Source organism: Pseudonaja textilis, chromosome 1 (genome assembly GCF_049901715.1).
Source record: "Pseudonaja textilis isolate UNSWEBS1 chromosome 1, rPseTex1.2, whole genome shotgun sequence".
NCBI lineage: Eukaryota > Metazoa > Chordata > Lepidosauria > Squamata > Elapidae > Pseudonaja > Pseudonaja textilis.
In genome coordinates, this window is record NC_141990.1 from 11,384,737 (window position 1) to 11,405,941 (window position 21,205).

Sequence of the window (21,205 nt, forward strand, 5' to 3'; positions counted from 1 at the left end):
GACAAAAGCGAAGGGAGGATTCTCGTGGCACCAAGCAACCCCACAACTTTTGGCTCCCCACACAAGGGTAACAGAACCATGTTTGAATCTTTTGAGAAAGAGAGGAGAGTAGGAGGCTACCTCAGTTCTGGAAAGTGAATATTCGATAGAGCGGGGGCAATGGCAGAGAACAGCCTTTTCCTAGACCCTGCCAATAATCCAGGTCCAACCAAACACAAACCAAGTGCAATTCTCCATTTCCAGATGCCACACAAAGCCATAGTTGTCATCAATACAGGGCTTGTTATGGTTTACTGCTGTTAAATAAACCATGGCTTATTTCAATAATGCCATCTGCACAACACAGACAAAACCAAACAGTATTATTTCAACGCTGGCTGAGAATTTTTGTTCCACTGTCACTGGTGCAAGAAGAGGTAACCTGGGGTAAGAAATTGGAACTTGCTCTCAGGTCCATTAAGCTTAAAGAAGTAAATTTCTGTATTCAATGCCTCTTATTTTTAATGTTATTTAACTGCTAACAAAAAGCATTACAAAAAATATGGTTGAGACTTCGGCAAAAATGCAAAAAAGAGCAACTAAGATGATTAAAAGGTCTGGGGACAAAAACTTACGAAGAATGGTTGCAGGAATTGAGTATGGCTGGCCTAGAGAAAAGAAGAACTACAGGTGACGTGATAGCAGTGTCCCAGTATTTCAGGGGCTGCCACAAAGAAGAGGAAGTCAACTTATTTTCCAAAGCACCAGAAGGCAGGACAAGAAACAATGGGTGGAAACTAATCAAGGAGAGAAGCAACCTGGGATTAAGGAGAAACTTCCTAACATTGAAATCAATTAACCAGTGGAACAGCTGGCCTCCAGAAGTGGCGGGTGCTTCATTGCTAGAAGTTTATAATAAAAAATTTGGACATTCGTGGTCACTTATCTGAAATGACTATCTATCCTACTTGAGCAGCAAGGTGGATTAGAAGACCTCTAAGGTCCCTTTCTAGCTCTATTCGGATTATAAAGCAATGGGAGACATACAGATGGAGACAGTTAAATCCTTTCTTCTCTCTCTGCCCCAAATCAGGATATTCATAATATACATACATACATAGACACACACACACATATATATACATATATACATACACACACACACACACACACACATATACATAAACACACACACACACATATTCTTAAGTTTTCGTGGGTATTTATATGTATGGTATTCAGCTTTGTTCGGGTATTTTCCCAAGTCATTATAGTTGTGCTTTTAAAGTTGTAGCAACGTTTCGGCAGAATCTCATCTGCCATCATCAGACGAACACTATGCAGAAGCCTGATGATGGCAGATGAGATTCTGCCGAAACGTTGCTACAACTTTAAAAGCACAACTATAATGACTTGGGAAAATACCTGAACCAAGCTGAATACCGTACATATAAATACCCGTGAACACTTAAGAAAACAAATATATAAAGGGTTGTGTACAGCAGCGGTCCCCAATTTTTGTGCCACCAGGAACTGGTTTTGTGGAAGACAATTTTTCCACGGATGGGATGGCGGGAGAAAGAGAAGTGTGCAACCTAGATCCCACTCATGTGTAGTTTCACTCACCTGCTCTGCACCTCCAACGGTGCAGCCCAGTTTCTAACAGGCCATGGACCAGTACTGTTGTACAGGATCTTAGCTGTTCCTAGCACTGAATCTTCTGTACAGAGAGCACTGATGTCATTCCTGTGATCTATTGGCCTCCCTTTCCCAGCTTAGGAGCCACAATCCTAAGTGTTCCTACCATAGTGTTCCTACTCTTTTTACTTTCTGTATCTCTACTCTAGTCTTCCTCTTTCAGGCCCTGTTATTTCTCCACCTTCTGCTATTTCTTCTTCTAGATGCTGCCGTCTCTTGGCACCACTATCTATCTATCACCACTGCTGTCTTCTCATCCTTGTCTGCTACTACAGCATCTGGTTAATTGGTCAATACTTGCCTGGATCAGGAAGTCCCACAGTATCTTAGTGCTCTTATTCACGATATTCTGTGGACTCTCTCATCTGGATTTAGGACGGTCTAATCCAGTGGTGGGATTCAAAAATTTCTACTACCGGTTCTGTGGGCGTGGCTTGGTGGGCATGGCGGGGGAAGGTTACTGCAAAATCTCCATTCCCTCCCCACCCCACTAGCCTGCTTTCCAGCTCTGTTCTCCTGTGGAGGGCAACAAAAGAAGACCCAGCCAATCAGCTGGGACTCGGGAGGCAGAGAATAGATGGGGCGGGGCCAGTCATAGGTGGTATTTGCCAGTTCTCCGAACTACTCAAAATTTCCGCTACTGGTTCTGCAGAACTGGTCAGAACCTGCTGACTACCACCTCTGGTCTAATCCCTACACTGTGCAAATGTTTCTGTACACAATGCCAGCTATACCCGGGACATAAAAGTTATGCCAAGGAACTGTGTTTGCACACCGGGCTTAGCATAAATAGCTGCACTGTAGCTACTGTGTTTGCTCAAGATGTTAAATTTGTTGAGTATTATCTCAGTGAGGACCTTTTGTGCACTTGTGATCCATTAGATTGTGAAAACCCACCAATTTACTTTATGGTTCAACATTTTTTACAAACAGTGAGAATTGGTTGAGTGAAGCACTGTATTAGTTGTATCTTGTGTATACAACCACAGTGCACATCCGGATCCTTGGAATGCCAAATCTTTCCCTTTTATCTTAGAAGTTTTTTTTTTTCTTTTTCTAAGCTCTGATGGGCATTTCATTTCAAATAGGACAAAAGTAACACAGATTCTTAGTTGGGATAAAATAAAATAAAACCCCAACTTCAAATCTAAGAACAGGTAATCCTTGACTTACAACCACAACTGAGCTCAACATTACTGTTACTAAGCAAGATGTTTGCTAATGGAAAGGTCCATTTTGTGACCTTTCTTGCCAACGGAATCACTGCAGTTGTTAAGTCAGTCACAGGGTTGTTAAAATGAATCCGGTTTCCCCATTGACTTTCCTTGTCGGATGGTTGCAGGAAGGGATTACACGACCCTGGGACACTGCAACCGTCATAAATATGAGTCAGTTGCCAAGCGTCTGAATTTTGATCATGTGACCAGGGGATGCTACAACAATCATAAGTGTGAAAAATGGTCATGCCACTTTTTTCAGTGCTATTGTAATTTCAAACTGTCATTAAACTGTTGTAAGTCAAAGATTACCTGTATTTCTATAATAAGGAGCACTCAAAATGGCACAAAAAGGGTTTCCAGTGTTTTTCTCCAAAGCTGTTGGTCAACTAAGGTGTCACTCCTATCATCACTGCCTTAAAAATATTAAAAAAATCAGGGAACACTAAAAAAAACACACCAACATCTACCTCATTTTTAAACTCTGTCTCTCCTGTCCCAGTTTTCAGCTGGCATTGTTTGGTTTGTGATTTTTAGTTGGTATTGTTTATTTTGTGTAGGCCTTTTTTTTTCCTTGGGTGTGTTGCACAACACCCAGAGCTGCATTGTTTGAGCTAGGAAGGCATCTAACCCTATTAAATAAATTATTAATAAGAAATAATAATAAGTAACAACTTGCCTCATGTAGAACGCTAGAGAGTATTTGGGAAATTGCTCATTCTTTTACAATCCTTTGGGATTACAGTCTGAGGTTTTTACTTTTGGCCACTGTCCCTTTGGATTATATTGTGTTTTTAATTTAGATCAATGTTTCTCAACCTAGGCAATTTTAAGATGGGTGGACTTCAACTCCCAGAACTCCCCAGCCAGCATGAGTTGATGTCCATCTATCTTAAAATTGCCTCCGCTGAAAAAAAACCCAATTTAGATTGTTGTCCATCCCTTTTCACCTCCTAAAGTTGTTTTGGCAAAAAGAGGCAGCTATATAAATCAAAATAAATCGTAAACATTTGAACCAGTCCTAATAAAGGCATTGCTCAGATAGGAGCTGGATTAAGCTTACTTGTTAGCTGAGCTCAATAAACTGTGTCAGAATTGGTTAATACCGTACATACTTACATATAAGCTCATATATAGAGATAAGCCGACTCTTGAATGTTTCACCAAAATAGTATGAAAAATGTGCCACCCACGGATAAGCCAACCAGCATTTTTCATGGTATTTTGGTTAAACATTCAAGGGGTCAGCACTTCTTTGGATTTATTCCCTGAATAAATATGTACGGGATTTTTTTTCTTCCTTTAAATCACGTCCGATTTTCAGAGACCGCCGTTTTTTGGGCAAGCTTTTTCACAAGTGGTTTGAGAGAAAGTGACTGGCCCCAGGTCATCCAGCTGGCAATGTGATAAGACAGGACTAGAACTAATGGATCCCTCAGTTTCTAGCTGGATGCCTTAACCACTCGAGCAAACCGCTGTCAATACAGGATACAAGGGGAATACTTTTAAAAACCCATCCATGTTGTATAACCCAATAGATAAACCCATCCATGCTATAGATTTTTTTCTCCCATGGACCAATCCAGCTGTTTGCTGCTTTTTTTTTTTTTTTTAGTTAGCTGGAAAAATTTCATCACTTTCTACAATGGGATGGGCATTACATTCCAAAGGTGTTAGAAAAAAAGAGAAATATGGACAGTCTTTGACTTATGACCAGTATCATGATCAGAACTTTTGTCATAAGTCGAAATGGACCTGATATAATAACAATTTTTATGGAGGTCATTAAGCAAATCCAGCTTCCCAATAGGTGTTTTTTTGCTGGAAATTGGCAAAATTCCCTCCCCTCTCTTCCCGGTCCAAAATGCAAAGGGCCAGAATGACATCTCCCTGTTATCAATTTTCTTTTAAAAAAATACACATATGGACTCTTGCTTAGCTCTTTGAAAGATGCCAAAAAAGCCAACAGAGTTGTAGGCTGCATTATCAGAGGGATAGAATCAAGATCCCATGAAGTGTTAATACCACTTTATAATGCCTTGGTGAGGCCACACTTGGAATTCTGCATCCAGTTTTGGTTGCCACGATGTAAAAAAGATGTTGAGACTTTAGGAAGAATGCAGAGAAGAGCAACAGAGATGATTAGGGGACTGGAGGCTAAACATACAAAGAACGGTTGCAGGAACTGAGTATATCTAGTTTGATGAAAAGAAGGATTAAGGGTGACATGATAGAAGTTTTCCAACATCTCAGGGGCTGCCACAAAAAAAGAGGGAGTCAAGCTATTCTCCAAAGCACCAGAATGCAGGATAAGAAGCAGTGGGTGGAAACTAATCAAGGAGAGGAGCAACCTAGAACTAAGGAGGAATTTCCTGACAGACAGAACAATTAACCAGTAGAACAATTTGCCTCCAGAGATTATGGCACTCCAACACTGGACGTTTTTAAGAAGAGACTGGACAACCCTTTGTCTGAAATGATATAAGGCTTCCTGCCTGAGCAGGGGGTTTGGACTAGAAGACCTCCAAGGTCCCTTCCAACTCTGTTATTCTATATGAGGTCAAAGAATTTCCCATATACCAAACGCAAAGCAAGAAGGTCTCTGAGCATCGATGTAAACACTCATGTGTGCAAAAAGAAGGGCCAGGGTTGCCATCTTGACTTTTTTGACCTTGCTTCCCTTTCAGATGCTGGCACAGTGAAGAATGCCAAGAGTGGGTGATAAAAGCAGAGTTTGTCCAGAAACTGCCTGTTTTTAAAAATATCCCTGTCTGATTCCCAAACTTTGATAAAAAGGCACAGAAAAGGGGGCCAGATCTCATTTAACTGCCTTTGCAGCCTCTCCCATCCAGACTAAGCTATAGGACCGTGATGGCAAACCTATGGCATGCATGTTGGAAGTGGCATGCAGAACCATTACTGCCAGCATGCGAGCCCTTGCCCAGAGCAGGTCTACTGCGTATGCGCCTGCGCCCACGCTCAACAGCTGATTGTCAGGTATTTGGTCCACTGAACAAATGTCTCACTTAGCAAGAGAAATGTTGGGCTCAATTGGGGCGGAGTTGAATACCACCAGTATTCAATTAGGATTTTGATTTTGATTGACTGATAAACGTGAGTTACATCTGCTGGACATTTGAGGATACAGTACAGAGTGGGATAAAAGTCAAACACATTACTTAACACACAAACACACATACAGGTTTTACAACAGTTAAGCTTCCTGCTTAACTGCCAGCTGACAGAGCTGAGGGCTTAACTTAACCGGGAACAACAGCATCCTGAGTCAGTTACATTATGCAAACTATAACCATCTTGTGGCAGAGAGTTCCACAGGTTAGCTGAGATTGCAGGAAAGCTGCCTTGCTCTATTCATTTGCTAGTAGACTCTTGTCTCTTGTATTCCCATCCTTTTTGCAGACATCAACACGAAGTAGAGAAGTTTTTGATTTTCTCTTCAGCGAAAATCATACTTTCAATAACCAACATGAGTAAAACTTTGGCCGCTGCCACTATGAGAAAAATATTTGCATGCTTTTCCAAGGAATAGCTTCACGCCAGCTTCTGGCATATGTAAGCCATGAGAATCATATGCAAGCTGTCAGCAAATCAATACATAAGGTCATTTGGCACAAGCTGGGTTTTCTACTGAAAATATATATATACCAATAATATTTTTCCCTTCCTTCCACCACAAATGCCACGTTTGCTTTCTAAATTCTCTTCCCCTGCACACCACTGAGACCAGAGGAAGGATCCCTTCAGCTACCACAAGCTGTTAAAAAAAAAAAAACCACACAAGTTTAAAAACTTTGTCATCCGTTTTCAAACAAAGGCTGTTCCTCCAATGGGATGGTACATCAACACATCCAATTACGCAAGGGTTGTTCAGTTCAGCCAACTAATGTCAACACATAGAAGACAGCTATGACCTGTTGGCATGAAATAGAACACAGCTGCGCTAGATTCACCACAGCCTTCAGACACCACATCAGATTCCAGCTCAAGAAATTTAACCGTTTATCTGAATGGGACAAACCACAGCTCCCTGTCATCATGATCTTCTTTTTAACGACTCCATAATCCCTTGCGGGGTGGACTGGGCAACTGAATGGAGCTAGCAGAGTGCTTTTTAATGGCCGGAGGTCCTTCCTGTCACCAATGCAGTTTCATTCGCCAGATATGTGTGCCCAGAGAGAGAAATATCTGCCGCTACTTAGGATCAAATTCACCGCCTCCTGATTGTGAGGCGAAAGCTCCACTTCTAGGCCACCGCACCCATTCCCGATCCACTGTCAAAAACCACAGCTGCCAGTCTGTCCCCCTTGATTTAATCCACACACACAGGCCACTGTTCTAGACCAATGCCCTGCCTAAGGCAGGAATCCTTGAACCATCTCAGTCCAAAGGCTGTCCAATCTTTTCTTGAAAACCTCTAGTAATGGAGCAACCCATGACTTCCAGAGGCAGGCTCTTCTGTTGCTTAACACAGGTAGCCCTCAACTTATGACCACAATCGGGACCAGAAAATTCATTGTTAAGCAGTACAGTTGTTAAGTTAGGTGTCACATGACTGTCCCTGATTTTGTAACTTTTTTTTTTTTTGGTCACCCCACAATCACCATTTGGGATCTTCCCTGCCTGCTTCCCTATGCTTGTTGGAAACTGGCTGGGAATTTCACAAACAGCCATGATGCAGCCACAGGATGCTGCATCCATCAAAAATACATACGGTTGTCACACACCTGAATTGCATTTACATGACTATGGGAACACTGCAATGATTTTAAGGGCAAAAAACCTGTTTGTAAGTCACTTTTCCAGCACTGTAGTAACTTTGGTCACTAAACAAATGGTCATAAGAGGAGGACTATCTGTAGCAATCATAACCAGGAAGTTCCTCCTTCTTTTCAGTTTGGATCTTCCTCTTTTAAGCTTCCACCCACTGATTCTTTTCCACTTGTCTTTTCTGAATCAGGAAAATGAACCCACGCGCTCTATGACATCTCTTCATGTAGTAGAAGATTACTATTATTACAGGCAGTCCTCAACTTACAACCATTCGTTTAGCGACCACTCAAAGTTACAGTGGCACTGAAACAAACTGACTTATGGCCATTTTTCATACTTATGACCGTTGTAGCATTGCCATGGTCATGGGATCAAACTTTGGATGCTTGGCAACTGGCATGTATTTATGACGGTTGCAGTATCCCGGGGTCGTTTTTTACAACCTTCTGACAAGCAAAATTAATAGGAAAGCCAGATTCACTTAACAATGCCACTAATTGAACAATAGCAGTGATTCACTTAACAACAGTGGCAAGAAAGGTCATAAAATGGGGCAAAACTCCATTAACAACTTCCTTGCTTAGCAACGGAAATTTTGGGCTTGACTGTGGTCATAAGTCAAGGACTACCTGTACCTAATTTCAGAGAACATCCCTTATCACATTCTTCTTCCCATATACATTAACCTATTATACATAGGACATTTTTTACAGCACCAGTCAACACACTATGATTTAATTAGATATATATTACACAACCAGAAATCTTTGTCTGCTTGTCCTGAAGCTTCCACCTATCAGGAAATAGAAAGACAGTGGGAAAATCCCTCCTAGCAGATGACATAATGTTAATTTCAATTATCCTTTGCTACACAAGCCATTTCGATTTTTCAAAAAGGAAGAAGGTTCAATATTTAGCTGGGTTTCCCCAATCCATGCAACTTCAGCTTCTATCATTCTAGGTCAAGGGGATTCTGGGAACAGAAGTCCAACATATCAGTTTGGACAAGATTGACACCTGGTACTCCCAATGGGGTCCTTCACATCTCAGAAAAGAGTCAAACCCCGCCCTCCCAAACAATCCATGTTGTAGCCCCTACCTGGATATATCTCAAGGCACTCCTTAGGACGCTGAGGTTTGAGGTTTTCTTGTCGTCAACATTGGGGATGTTTCTCTTGAGGGTCTCAAAACATTCTTTCAAGTGGGCACGTCTATAGAAACAAAACCCCAAATTTAGTCAGCCTGCAGAATGAACTTGATCTTGACGTTGATCAAGATGACGTGCCGATTGGCACGAAATGAGGAAACCATTGGGTATGAGGTTTAAAGTAGGACAAAAACACAGCCCCTCAGTAGCGTTAATTCAGTGTTTGTTTGTCAACCTTGGCCACGTGAACCTTGGCTACCTGAAGATGGATGTGGACTTCAACTCCCAGAATTCCCAAGCTGGGAATTCTTGCTGTCTAGGGAATTCTGGGAGTTGAAGTCCACACATCTTCAAGTGGCCAAGGCTGAGAAACATCAGTGATCTCAGTGAACGTCTCAAATTAATTTTAAAAAGTATTTTTAAATTGCTTCAAATTTTACAATATTCTGGGTGAATATAGTTAATGCATGAAATTATTGTGCAAAACTGAATAGGCTCGATTATTTTGTGATTTTTTTAAAAAAAAATGTTATTTATAGGAGGCACCAGATGCTTCTTAAGGTGACTAAATCCAAACCTAATGATTTAGGTTGTTGCAATGCTTAGGACTGTTGAAGCTAACTTGCACAACTGCTTCATTCAGAGGCATCTGCTGAATGAAGCCAGTGGAGGTGTGGTAGCAGAACAAATAAAAGTCCCCACACCCAAAGACGTAAACACATCTGTAAATTTGACTTTTTGCACCGCCTTACAGGAGTACAAAGTCAACAGAAGCTCCAGATAACTCACATCTCCTCCATTGCCTAACATAAAAAGGCTTTATTTATTAAATTTATTTGCCACCCATCTTGTTTTGAAGCTATTCTGGGCGGATGCAAAATATTTTGCGGCCTACCCAACCTGCTTAGGTCAGCTGACCTCATCTAAGAAATTACTCAGTTGAGATTCTTAAAATGTTAGCAGATGTTTTGGACATCCAGGGATGATCTTTGAAAGAGACAAATCAGAGCAAGAAAAAAAAAATCTGACCATGACAGGCAGGGGATAAAATGTAGGTTTGGAGGAATACACGTTGAGGTAAAGCATTTGAACTGATCAACTCAACATGGAATGAGAAGTTATTAAAATGAAAAAGGGCAAAACACACAGAAGAAAAAACTGGTCAGTATTGCTGTGGTCCAAAACAGGAATCCTCATAGAATATATTCACTAAGGGTTAAATTGTCAGATTCTCTTTCTCTGAATTTGGCTGTTTTTCTGGAGATATTTTCATTACCAGGCTATGTAAACACTTATTGGTGCAACCATCAGCTCGGAAACTGGAAATCATGCTTGGAAGTGGTTTTGCACGTCAGTTTAGCCTAAAACCCGCTTGATGGACAGATCAAGCCAAACCAAAATGCAAAAAAAAAAAGGTCAAAAATTGTTTGAAGAGGGCATCTAACATAGTTTACACATAGCACATTCATAAGGCATCCAAGTAGGCAAAACCACCTATAGCTACTGTTCTGCATAAATTTGGAGAGATGTGAGGTAAAAAAGCAGACAAGCAGCTTCACACTTGGTTTGTATACTGACTTTGAGAAATGCAAACCATGATTAGTGCAAATCATGGTTTGGCATGGTGCTTTAACCGAACAGTTTCTTTTTTGGCACATTCACAAAGCACAACCGATATTCTCAGGAATCTTTGTATGTTCAGAAGAACAACTGGAAAACATCCTTTTTGGAAAACTCAAAACTTTCTCCACTGTATGTGAAAAGATGATTGTTTCGGAATTGAAAAAAGGTACATACCTGTTCTTCTCCAATTTATTATGGACTTCTCGAGTGCCAACTCTAAAATACAAAATATCAGAAAAAGCAAAGTCATTGCCAAGCAGCCAAGTTGTAAAATTAGAAATATTTCTGGAAGAGAAAGCATCTTAATTTTTACACTCTGCAAAGTGTTGTTAAAAGCAGTAGAAAGGAAGTATTTTATTTCGTAAGGAGGGAAGAAGTGTGCATATGCTTGCACATGTACAGGTTAGGTATCCTCGACTTACGACCATAATTGAGTTCAAAATTTCCATTGCTAAGCAAAGCGGTTAAGTGAGTTTTGACCCTTTCGCCATAGTAGTTAAGTGAAGTCCTCTATTTACAACAGTTCATTTAGTGACCGAAGTTACAATAGCACTGAAAAAAATGACTTAAAACTGCTTTTCACACTTACAGCCATGGCAACATCCCCATGGTAACAGGATCAAAATCCACCTGCTTGGCAAACTGACTCATATTTATGATCACTGTGCGGTGAAGTGATCTGCTTTTGTAACCTTCTGACAGGCAAAGTCAATGGGAAAGTTACGTTCCCTTAACAACAACAGTGTGACTAACTTAACTGCAGTGATTCAATCAACAACCGTGGCAAGAAAGATCATAAAATGAAGCAAAGCTCACTTAACAAACGTCTCACTTAGCAACAGAAATTTTAGGCTCAATTGTGGTCGAGGAGTACCTGTAATGCGATGGTTAAGCAAATCTGGATTCCCTCATTGCTTTAGCTTGTCAAAAGCTGGTTGGGTAGGTTATAAAAGGTGATCGCATGACCAGGGGTGGATGCTGCAACAGTCGTAAGTGTAAAAAATGATTATAAGTCACATTTTTCGGTGCCGCTATAACTTCAAGTGGTCACTAAACAAATGGTTTCCAGTCGAGGGCAACCTGGATCTTCTCCCTTCATTTTTCTTGAAGCAATTCAGAAGGACTGCAGACTCTTGCAGCCTCATTGAGCCAAACACACCCAGTCCCACATCACAGACACGCAAGATGTGCATGGCGCACTGATTGCCACATCCTTGTTGCCCTGGTAACAAATGCATCTGTTGTTTGCAGGGAACCTGCTGAGGGAAACGCGCGGCTCTTGCACCCTGTTTCTGACAAGGAAAATCCAGGACATTAGAAATGTGTCATCACGATCACACAAGGCGAGATTATTTTGGGAACCACAAGGGGAAAAAACCTCAGGCAAAAATGGAACTTCTCAGGAATTCTGGAGGGAATCCGACGTACATATCAGATTTGGCATCGTTTACTTTAGCTTGAGGGTTGCGGCCTGTTCAAAACCAGGCTGCAAAAGCCGCAGATGAGGGCGCATGAGTGCAGCTCCACTAGTGCAAGCAGCAAGCACGTGTGTTGTGTGTGTGTGTGCGTGCGCGCACAGCTCCATTTGCACGAGTGGTGGACCCGCCGCTCACATAAATGAAACCATGTGTGCTAACTAACCTGCTGCTCAGGCAGAACCATCCCCTGGTCCCTTCACCACCACCATATCTGCCGGTTTGCAAAGCGGGAGGTGTTGGGGCCCACTACTTTAGCTTATTTCCTGGGATCTCTGCAGGTATTCCACATGCTTGGTCACGTGTGCATTACTGGATCTTCCCGCCAGTTGGTGTCTTTCACACAGGCTGGGACTTCAGATCCCAGAATCCCCTTGCCAATTGAGACAAAAGACAGGGTGGGATTCTGGGAATTCCAGCCTCAGCCTATTTCAAGAGCACCAGGTTGCAGAAGACTGGTTGTTCTAGTTCAGGCATCTGCTTCCCACAATGGCCAGTTAAAAAAACTGCAGAAAACCACCAAACCCAAATGGTATACAATTTCAGCCGCTAGCATTAGTACGTGTGATAGCTCTGAACGCTGAAAATTGAGACCAATTCTCTACAAAGGAGTGTTTGTTCCATGGCTCTCACGATGTCAAAGACCGGACAGCCATTTGTTTAGAATGGGAGGAGGATTTTTGCACTGGGCGGGGGGGGGTTGAACTAGAACCGTGATGGCGAACCTATGGCACGCATAGCCTTCTCTGTGGGCATGCAAGCCGTCGCCCCACCTCAGCTCGGCCGCACATGTGCATGCGCCTCCCGCTGGCCAGCTGGTTTTCAGATCTCTGCTGCACATGCTGGGGGCGGGGCGCATGCATGTGGAATGGCTTCCAAGAGACTGTTTCGTGAGGATGGCTGGTGTGATCGTTAGGTAAGGGCGTGTGAGGCAAGTTCCCCCCTCTCCCCCCCTGGTCTCCTCACCTCATGTTCTCGCCACTGCAAGCAACCAAAGGAAATGGCAGGCAACTGGCTGCGCCGGCACTTAAGTAGGGCTAATTTTGGGGGTAGGGCTTAATTTTAAGCACGTGCGTTTAAAAACATGATAACTCTTCTTTTCGGAGTAGGTCTTCTTTTCAGGGGAAACACAGTAGTTAAGGGAGACATCACGTGCTCACTCTTTAAAACCTTCCCTGCTGGCTTCCCTATTGATTTTCCTTGTTGGAAGTTGGCTGGGATGGTTGCGAATGGCGATCATGTGGCCCCGGGGCAGTACAACTGTCATAAATACATGCCAATAGCCGAAAACCCAATCATGATCACATGACCATGGGGAGGTTGCAAGGACCAATTGTGAGTCACTTTGTTTAGTGCCGCTATGTCTTAGGTACCTAAATGAAGACGACCTATAGCTCGTTCTATCTCCCAAATCTTTCTACTTTCAATGCACACAACAACCTCCTTAACCAAGTCACTTCAAAACACAGAAGGGGATCTTAGGACATGTGTGAATACCGCCCACTGAACTACTTGGTTATACAAGCTCAGGAGATGGATTAACTCCATAAAGTTAAGGAAGCTGGGTAAATGCAGCCCGCAGGTCTGCTGCAGCAGGGCAAACCACTCAGGAGTGATATTAATCATGAAGATGGCAGTGAGGATTATGATAATAATAATAATAATTCTTTTTTCTCCTTTATTCTCATCCTTCCTTCCCTTAACGGAAGAGAAGGCCATTTTATCAGGAAGAGACCAGACCCTTTTCTGTATTACGGAACTGAATCGACCACCACTGAGACGGGAATTTCTGTAAATAAATCATTGCTGTTGTAAGTGAAATCGGGCTGAATTTTTACAAGGAGTTTTACAGTGGTCATTCAGTGAATCATCACAGTCACTAAGCAAATCACACTATCATAAATCAAATCCAGCTTCTTCATTACAATGCTTCTTCAGGCATTTGCTTTGCCTGAAATTAGCAAAAAAGGACATACCGTATTTTTCGGACTATGAGACGCACTTTTTTCCTTCCAAAAAGTGGGTGGAAATGTCTGGGCATCTTATAAAGCAAATACAGGCCCGTTTTTGATCTGCAGAGTCCTTCTGGACAACGGGGAGAGCAAAAACAGGATGCGCGGAAGCAAAAAACTATTTTTTCTTGCTTTCTTCCTCCAAACCAAGGTGTGTCTTATAGTCTGAAAAATACAGTACGTTTAGATCATGGGATTGCAGGATATTGTAATTGGTAATAAATCCAGGGTGGTTTTGACTGCAAATTGCCCTCGTGTAACCACGAGGGTGGTACAGCTGTCATAATGCAAATGCAGGTCATAAATCACTTTTTTTCCCCGAGGCTGTGGTAACTTCGAACAGTCATTCAGTGAACAGTTGTAAGTCGAGGACTACGTGTCCTGAAACACACGCGGCCCAGAGCTGCACACAGGCCCTTCTACTCACCCGCCAGGTCTCTTCTTTTGCTCGCTGGGCTTGGCCTCTTCTAACGGGTTCACTTTGATGTTGAGTGGCGGAGGCACGTGATGCGGGAGGAGTGGCTGGTGGGCAGGTGGCTGGGGCTTAATTGGTGGCTGGGCCATATGATGTGGGGAAATAGCCAAGACGGAAGTGGCATAGTGGGGCAGCTGGCTGGGGCTGGCCGAAGGGGGTGTGGGGACCTTGATGTCCGGAAGAAGGGACCCCGAAGTTTTCTGGATCACGGGGGCCATCAGTGGGGGCTCCTTACTGAGACCCATGTTTAACATAGGTGAGTGCCGCTGGATAAGTGGGGGGGACAAGGTACTCTGGGGGGCTGGCTGAGGGGGGCTGGTGACGACTGGGATGGGGATGACGGAAATGGGAGCTGCCAGGGAGGGGGGAAGAGGAGGGGGAGGAGCTGGAGTGGGCGGAGACAAAGGGACAGCCTGGAGGTCTTTGTGGGATTCTTCCGGCTGGGCGACATGGTTAACCCTTTGCACGCTGGCCTTCTTCTGTTCCTGTTCACGCTCCTGGCAGAGTTTTTCATGTTTTTCATTTTCTTCTGAAAGAGGGAGAAAGAAAGAAAAAATATATATCTTTAATAAGCAATGTGCACAGCTCTATCCACTGTGAAATCACCACAAGAGAATTTTCAAGAATCCACAATTTGTGGCTTGTTACTGAGATAAGCTAGACTTTTTTTGCGAGCTGATGCAAACAGGAATGAGAAAGGGGTCAATGGAAGACCACCAACCTCTGGCCCAAAGGAAGGTCCCATCTCAACTGCGAAAGAATTGTGTAACAGCAATTCAAGATAAGTAAAAGGATGGATCTGATTCCCTCCCACACACACAAAAGAGCAACCTAAAAAAAATGTTTACCTCTCAAAGGGAAACTTCTCACTTATCAGCATTATCTTGTTAACCCCATCCTTTCAACCACATTTAAAAAGCTGCTAGTCCACAGGATTAAAGTTTGTTTTATTCTCCCTAATGGCTTTTCTGATGCCACCTTTTCTGATTAACACCAATTTGTGCTATCAGGCCTTCTGTCACTTTTAATTAGTAACTAACCCTTTAAGGTATTTTGAAATATTACTTCAAGAACCATTCCAATAAGCTCTTAGTTGTCATTGGTATACAGAATTTATTAAACAATAACCTGGTGCTTTCTGAGCTTGGCTGCCTTTCTTGCACGTGTCTCATGACCCAATTAGGAAACACTACAAGTAGTCCTCGACTTATGACCACAACGGAGCCCAAAATTTATGTTAAGTGAGACATTTGTTCAGTGACTTTTGCCCCATTTTACAGTCTTTCTTGCTGCAATTGTTAAATGAATCAGTGTGGTTAATAAGTTAGTAACCTAGTTGTTAAGTGAATCTGACTTCCCCGTTGATTTTGCTTCGTCAGAAGGTCGCAAAAGGGGATCACATGACCTTGGGACACAGCAAGCGGACATAAATATGAAACAGTTACCAAGCATCTGAATTTTGATCACAGGTGATCATGGGAATGCTGCAAAGGTTGTAACTGTGAACAGTCATAAGTCAGTGCCATTGTATCTTTGAGCTTTCACTAAATGAACTGTTGTAAATCGAGAACTATTGATATGCTCTCTGTCATCATCATCATCATCCCATCCACTGTTGATGTTACAGAGTTGAGTCAGGAAAAAACCCAACACAGAGAGCACCAAGGATTTCACAATTCAACCACGGCCTAACAAATATTCTCTTCGGTTGGAATCTATCTATATACTACTAAAAACTCTTCCATCTATATATTACTAAAACGCTCTGGTCTATTTGTAACAGCCAACTGGGTGAAATTGGAGGTGTATGTCAGAGTGTTTGCAGCATGACTACAATTGGGAGACAACCCAGGAGCCAAACACAGCACAGAGGCTTTGTCTTTTAACAGTGGTTTATATACAAGATAGCTATATACGTGGTAGGCAAATACCTGGCAATCAATCAATCGTCTTTACTCTGCACAGAGAACCACAATGGAGACAGAACACACGGAGAAAGAAGTAGGCCCTCTCATGGCCTCATATAGACAGCTTCTTAAAGTGGTAGAAGCCTGTAGACCCATCCTCAGTCTTAAAGTGGCAATAACCATGCAGATTCATCCTCATTGCATCAGCCTTACAACAACTGGTCAGCTATTAAATCTCAATACCTTAACAGTATAGAGCAGGCTTGTCCAGCCCACGGCCCACGGGCCGCATGCGGCCCAGGTCGCCTCGTAATGCGGCCCAGTGCCCACCCCAACCTTCGTGCCAGAGCCAGCGAGGAGGAGAGGCAGGTGCGAGGCGGGGCGAGGCGAGTGCCACACCAAACAGCAACAGAAAAGGTGGGTGCTGTCAGAGCGCCACCTCCTGCTGTTGCCACCGCTGCTGCCACTTCTGCCTCCGCTGCTGCTTCTGCCCCCGCCACTGCTGCCGCTTCTGCCCCCACCACTGCCGCCGCTTCTGCCCCCGCCGCCGCTTCTACCCCCGCCGCCGGTGCTTCTGCCTTCCAGTCCTGCCTCATCCAGCCGGGCCATTTGCAGGAGGAGAGGTAGGCGCGAGGCGGCGAGCTTTCTCCCCCCACAAAATTTGGCTGGAAAATAAACCGTGATAAACTGTGATAAAAATAAATAATTTTTAATAAATAATTAATAATAAAAACATCTCACTAACTTCATTTACAAATAAATTTAATATGTTAACTATGTTTTCTATGGTTTTTTTTGGATGATCAGGTATCGTTACTATTATTTTATTTTATGTGTGGCCCAAACCAAATTTTCATCTTCTAATGTGGCCCAGGGAAGGTGAAAGGTTGGACACCCCTGGTATAGAGCAACAATGATTGAACCAAGGTAATTCAAATGGACTAACTTACTAACTTACATAATGCCAGAACCCATGACTCCTGTGGGAGTGAAATTTGGAGAAACTGTGACCACATTAACATCACCGCTCCTTCCAATGACGCTTCCCAGAAACCTGTAGGTTGTGTGGCACAAGAGAAGACAGGAAGGCTATATCCACTGCTCTTGTTCTAACCTCCGACTCCTCCATCAATTGGCTGGTGCAAGATTTGACAGACCACTAACACTTAATAACTTGCCTAATAAATATTGATCAAATATGAATATGTCCTTTACTCAAAAGGTTTTTTTTTTTTCAAAATTCTGTTACTGGGTTAATTTTGGGCAAGATAATTTCTCAGATTTTTAAATATCACTGGGACAACAAAATATAATTTAGTTTACCACAGTGAACAATAAAACTTAGAACTGATTTCTTGTGTTGGGTCAATTCATAGGCATTAGGAAACAGAGTCAGTACACTAATCTCAGAATTCAATGAGTGGTTTTCCTCACCTCACAGAAACTTCTGGACCAAATTCATGTCTAAGGGGGGGTTTCACCAGTGATCATAAGCAGCCGTCCATTTTCTGATTGATCTCAAAAAAGAATCAGAACATCTAACATCAAATAACTATGCAGTCGTTTGATAAACCAGATTTAACAGGAAGTTGAAGCCAAAAAATAAAATAAAATCCCAATGAGATTCATTTAAGCCTAAAGATTTTAAAGACTTCCAAGAAAATCTGACCTGCTTAACTACAAAAACTTCATTACGCTGATGGAAGAGAAAACCATGTTCTTTACTTACAACGGCAGAAGAAAATTCATCTCGCACATTAAATTTTGTTCACAGAGAGATTGCAATCCTCAAATTTCGAACAGAACCACAACAGAATTACTAGAGAACGGGGTCAAAAAAGTCAAGATGATGACCATGATAGTGTGACCAAGGCCCTGCCCTTTATACATGGGGCATGGCTTAAACCAGGGGTCTTCAACCTTGGCAACTTTAAGATTTGTGGACTTCAACTCCCAGAATTCCTCAGCCAGCAAAGCTCCCAAGGTTGGAGACCCCTGGCTTAAACCACATCATTGCCACCACCATCTTGAATTTTCTGACCCACTCTAAGGAAACTCAAGTACAGGTCTGAACAAAAGTCATCCTGACATGGTAGTAGACTTCTAGTGTACCCCAACACTTTTAAGATGAGTGGACTTCAACTCCCAGAATTCCCCAGCCACCATGGCTAGCTAGAGAATTCTTGAAGTCCACACATCTTCATCTGCCAAGGTTGGAAAACACTGCTCTAGAAATTCTCTGAATTTCCAGAAAAAAATTGAAGACTACAGGAACCAGTAGCACTACTCAGGTGACCCTGAGGACACAGATAAACCTCCAAGTGTTTCAATGACCCTCTAAAAGGATGCAAATGACCAGCTGTCTGCAAGGAATATAAATCCTTCCATTCCCCATTATCCTGTCAACTGAAGAAGCATCTTGTATGAGAAGTGAAATATCTTCAAAGAAAAAAGTCCAGTTGCCTTCCGAAAAAGCACCTTTGGGACAACCATGATCTGTGGCCCACTGGTGGGCCATGAGAAAATTTTGGTGGGCCACAGAGAAATCTCACCCCAAGAGCAACCCCACAAAGCAATTAATCCAGGCTATGCAGAAACACAAGTGCCGCGCCACCCACATGGCCCATGGGAACCCTCCCCACCCACTCACTCCTTACCGAGTAAACTTGCCTGCTAAATTTTTATTTTTCCTTTTTCTGACCATCATCTGTTGTCTGTGCCGGGAGATTTAGATTCCTTAGGACTGAAGGTTTGCTTGCAAGCAAATTCAGTGCAGACTCATGGCAAGCAAATTTGAGAGACTGAGCTAGCCGATGGCAGATAGATAGATAGATGGATCACTGAATGATTCTGTGAGCAACTCAATCTGCCTGCTTTGCCTGATTTTGGGTAAAAGTTGCTCTTTTTAAAAAATAAAAAGTTCAATATTTACATGCATGGTGTGTTGTGAGTTAATTTTATGAGTTTGCTTGCGAGCAAATTTTATGACTGATTGAGCTAGCCGATGGCAGATAGATAGATCTCTGAATGAATCTGCGATTCTGCGAGCAACTCCATCTGCCTGCCAGCTTTGCCTGATTTTGGGTAAAAGTTGCTCTTTTCAATATTTATATAAATATTTATATTTACATACAAGCCATGCCCAGCCAATCACATGACCACCAAGCCACACCCACAAATTAGACCACACCCACAGAACCAGTTAGTGGTCCCTGTGATCTAAAATTATGAGTTTGGTGGTCCCTGAGGTCCAAAAGGTTGGTGACCCTGATCTGGATGACTGAGAATCTCTCCAGACTTTTTGCTCTAGAAAAGCTACAATGATTCAATGTTCTCCCTCCCATCTAAAAAATGATTTTTCCTCCATGTTTGCAAGTTATGAGTATGACATGCACATTTTAAGATTTTTCCAGATTCATGAACTGCTACATTCAGGATATGCCAACTGCAGGGATGGGCAGTGAATGTCAAAATTAGGTGAAGCTGCTTCCTCCAAGGACAGATACTTCATCTCCAAGCTTGAAGGTAGAAATGCGAGAAAGCCAAGCAATGCTGTTTCAGTGACCTTTGTACCTGGGGATACAGAGAGCAACCACAGAACTGGATGAAAGGATGTAGCTGCTTTAAAGAGTTGCACAGATGTGCTACAATCCTGTCCTTAAATAATTCAGAGCATCTTTTGGGAATCAAAATCTGTAGACTGCCTGATCCTATGTGAACCCCACCCTGCTTGGTAAACACATATTTACACTTTCAAAATAATCATACTCAAATTTCTTCAGAAGTAAAAGGACGTCAGAGCGTTTGGCAGCATGACTACCTTTATGAGACAACCCAGGAGTAACACACAGCACACAGAGACCTAAGACATTAACAGTGATTTAATATACAACAGGTATATACAGAGAATATACACATGGTAGCAAAATACCTTCACAAGCAAGCTTTTCTACTTCCTAACACAAGGAAAACTTCTGCACTGAATACTGGCCACAAGGAAAGAGAACTACACCCTCTAATAGCTGCCTTTTATACACACACCTCTTAAAGAAACTTTACCCTCCAGCCTTAAAGAGAAATACCCATACTCTGCTGAATCACTGATTACATCAGTCAGATTTACATCAGATTCACAGCATCGTGCAGCTACTCACTGCTGGTCAGTTTCTAAATCTAAGGAACTTACCTTAACAAAGGCTTTGTAGTACAAGGTTCTGTTTTGGCTTTCGAGTTATTCTATGTGTTCATAAATGATTTGAATGAAAAGTTAGAGCAATGTTTCTCAACATTGGCCACTATTAAATTGCCTGGACTTCAACTCCAAGAATTGCCCAGACAGCATGCTGAAGTTGAAGTCCTGACATCTTAAAATGGCAGAAGTTGAGAAACGCTATACGATTATCATGTTTGTAGATGAGTCAAAGACAGGAGGAGTAGCAAATACCTTAGATAAGAGTATAATCATTTTGGAGTATCCTGACAAGCTGGAACAACAGGCAGGAACCAGGAGATGGATTTTAACAAGGCAAATGCAATATCCTACCTACAGACTTGGGTAGGAAAAAAAAAATCAAAACTAAGAATATAGCATGGTGGATAGGCAGCAGCACACACAAAATGGACCTTCGTGAATCACCGGTTGAATAGGAGACCACAGCGTGATGTAGTTACAGAACAAGCCAACACAGTCCCAGATTGTATCAAAAGAAGGTCAAAGTCAAGATCGAGAGAACACATTGTTCCCGTCTATCTGATTTGATGACATCACAGCTAGAACTACAAGTTTGGTTCTAGGCATAGCATTTAGGGTGTACCCATTCAGATCAGAGTAGCTGAGACAAGCAGTTTAGTTACAGTTGTTGAGTGAATCACTGCAGTTGT

General features: G+C 42.5%; 2 protein-coding genes across 2 annotated transcripts in view; both read right to left on the reverse strand.

Moving 5' to 3' along the window:
• Nucleotides 1-21,205, reverse strand: part of MNT (MAX network transcriptional repressor) — a 72,293-nt gene that overhangs the window by 28,207 nt on the left and 22,881 nt on the right. The window contains exons 2-4 of the mRNA XM_026710215.2: nt 14,370-14,946; nt 10,630-10,671; nt 8,785-8,896 (exon numbers count right to left, since the gene is read on the reverse strand). Of these exons, the coding sequence (XP_026566000.1) occupies nt 8,785-8,896; nt 10,630-10,671; nt 14,370-14,946 (731 nt within the window). The remainder of the gene's footprint in view (nt 1-8,784; nt 8,897-10,629; nt 10,672-14,369; nt 14,947-21,205) is intronic.
• Nucleotides 1-21,205, reverse strand: part of CCDC92B (coiled-coil domain containing 92B) — a 358,816-nt gene that overhangs the window by 10,741 nt on the left and 326,870 nt on the right. The gene's annotated exons all lie outside the window — the stretch shown is intronic.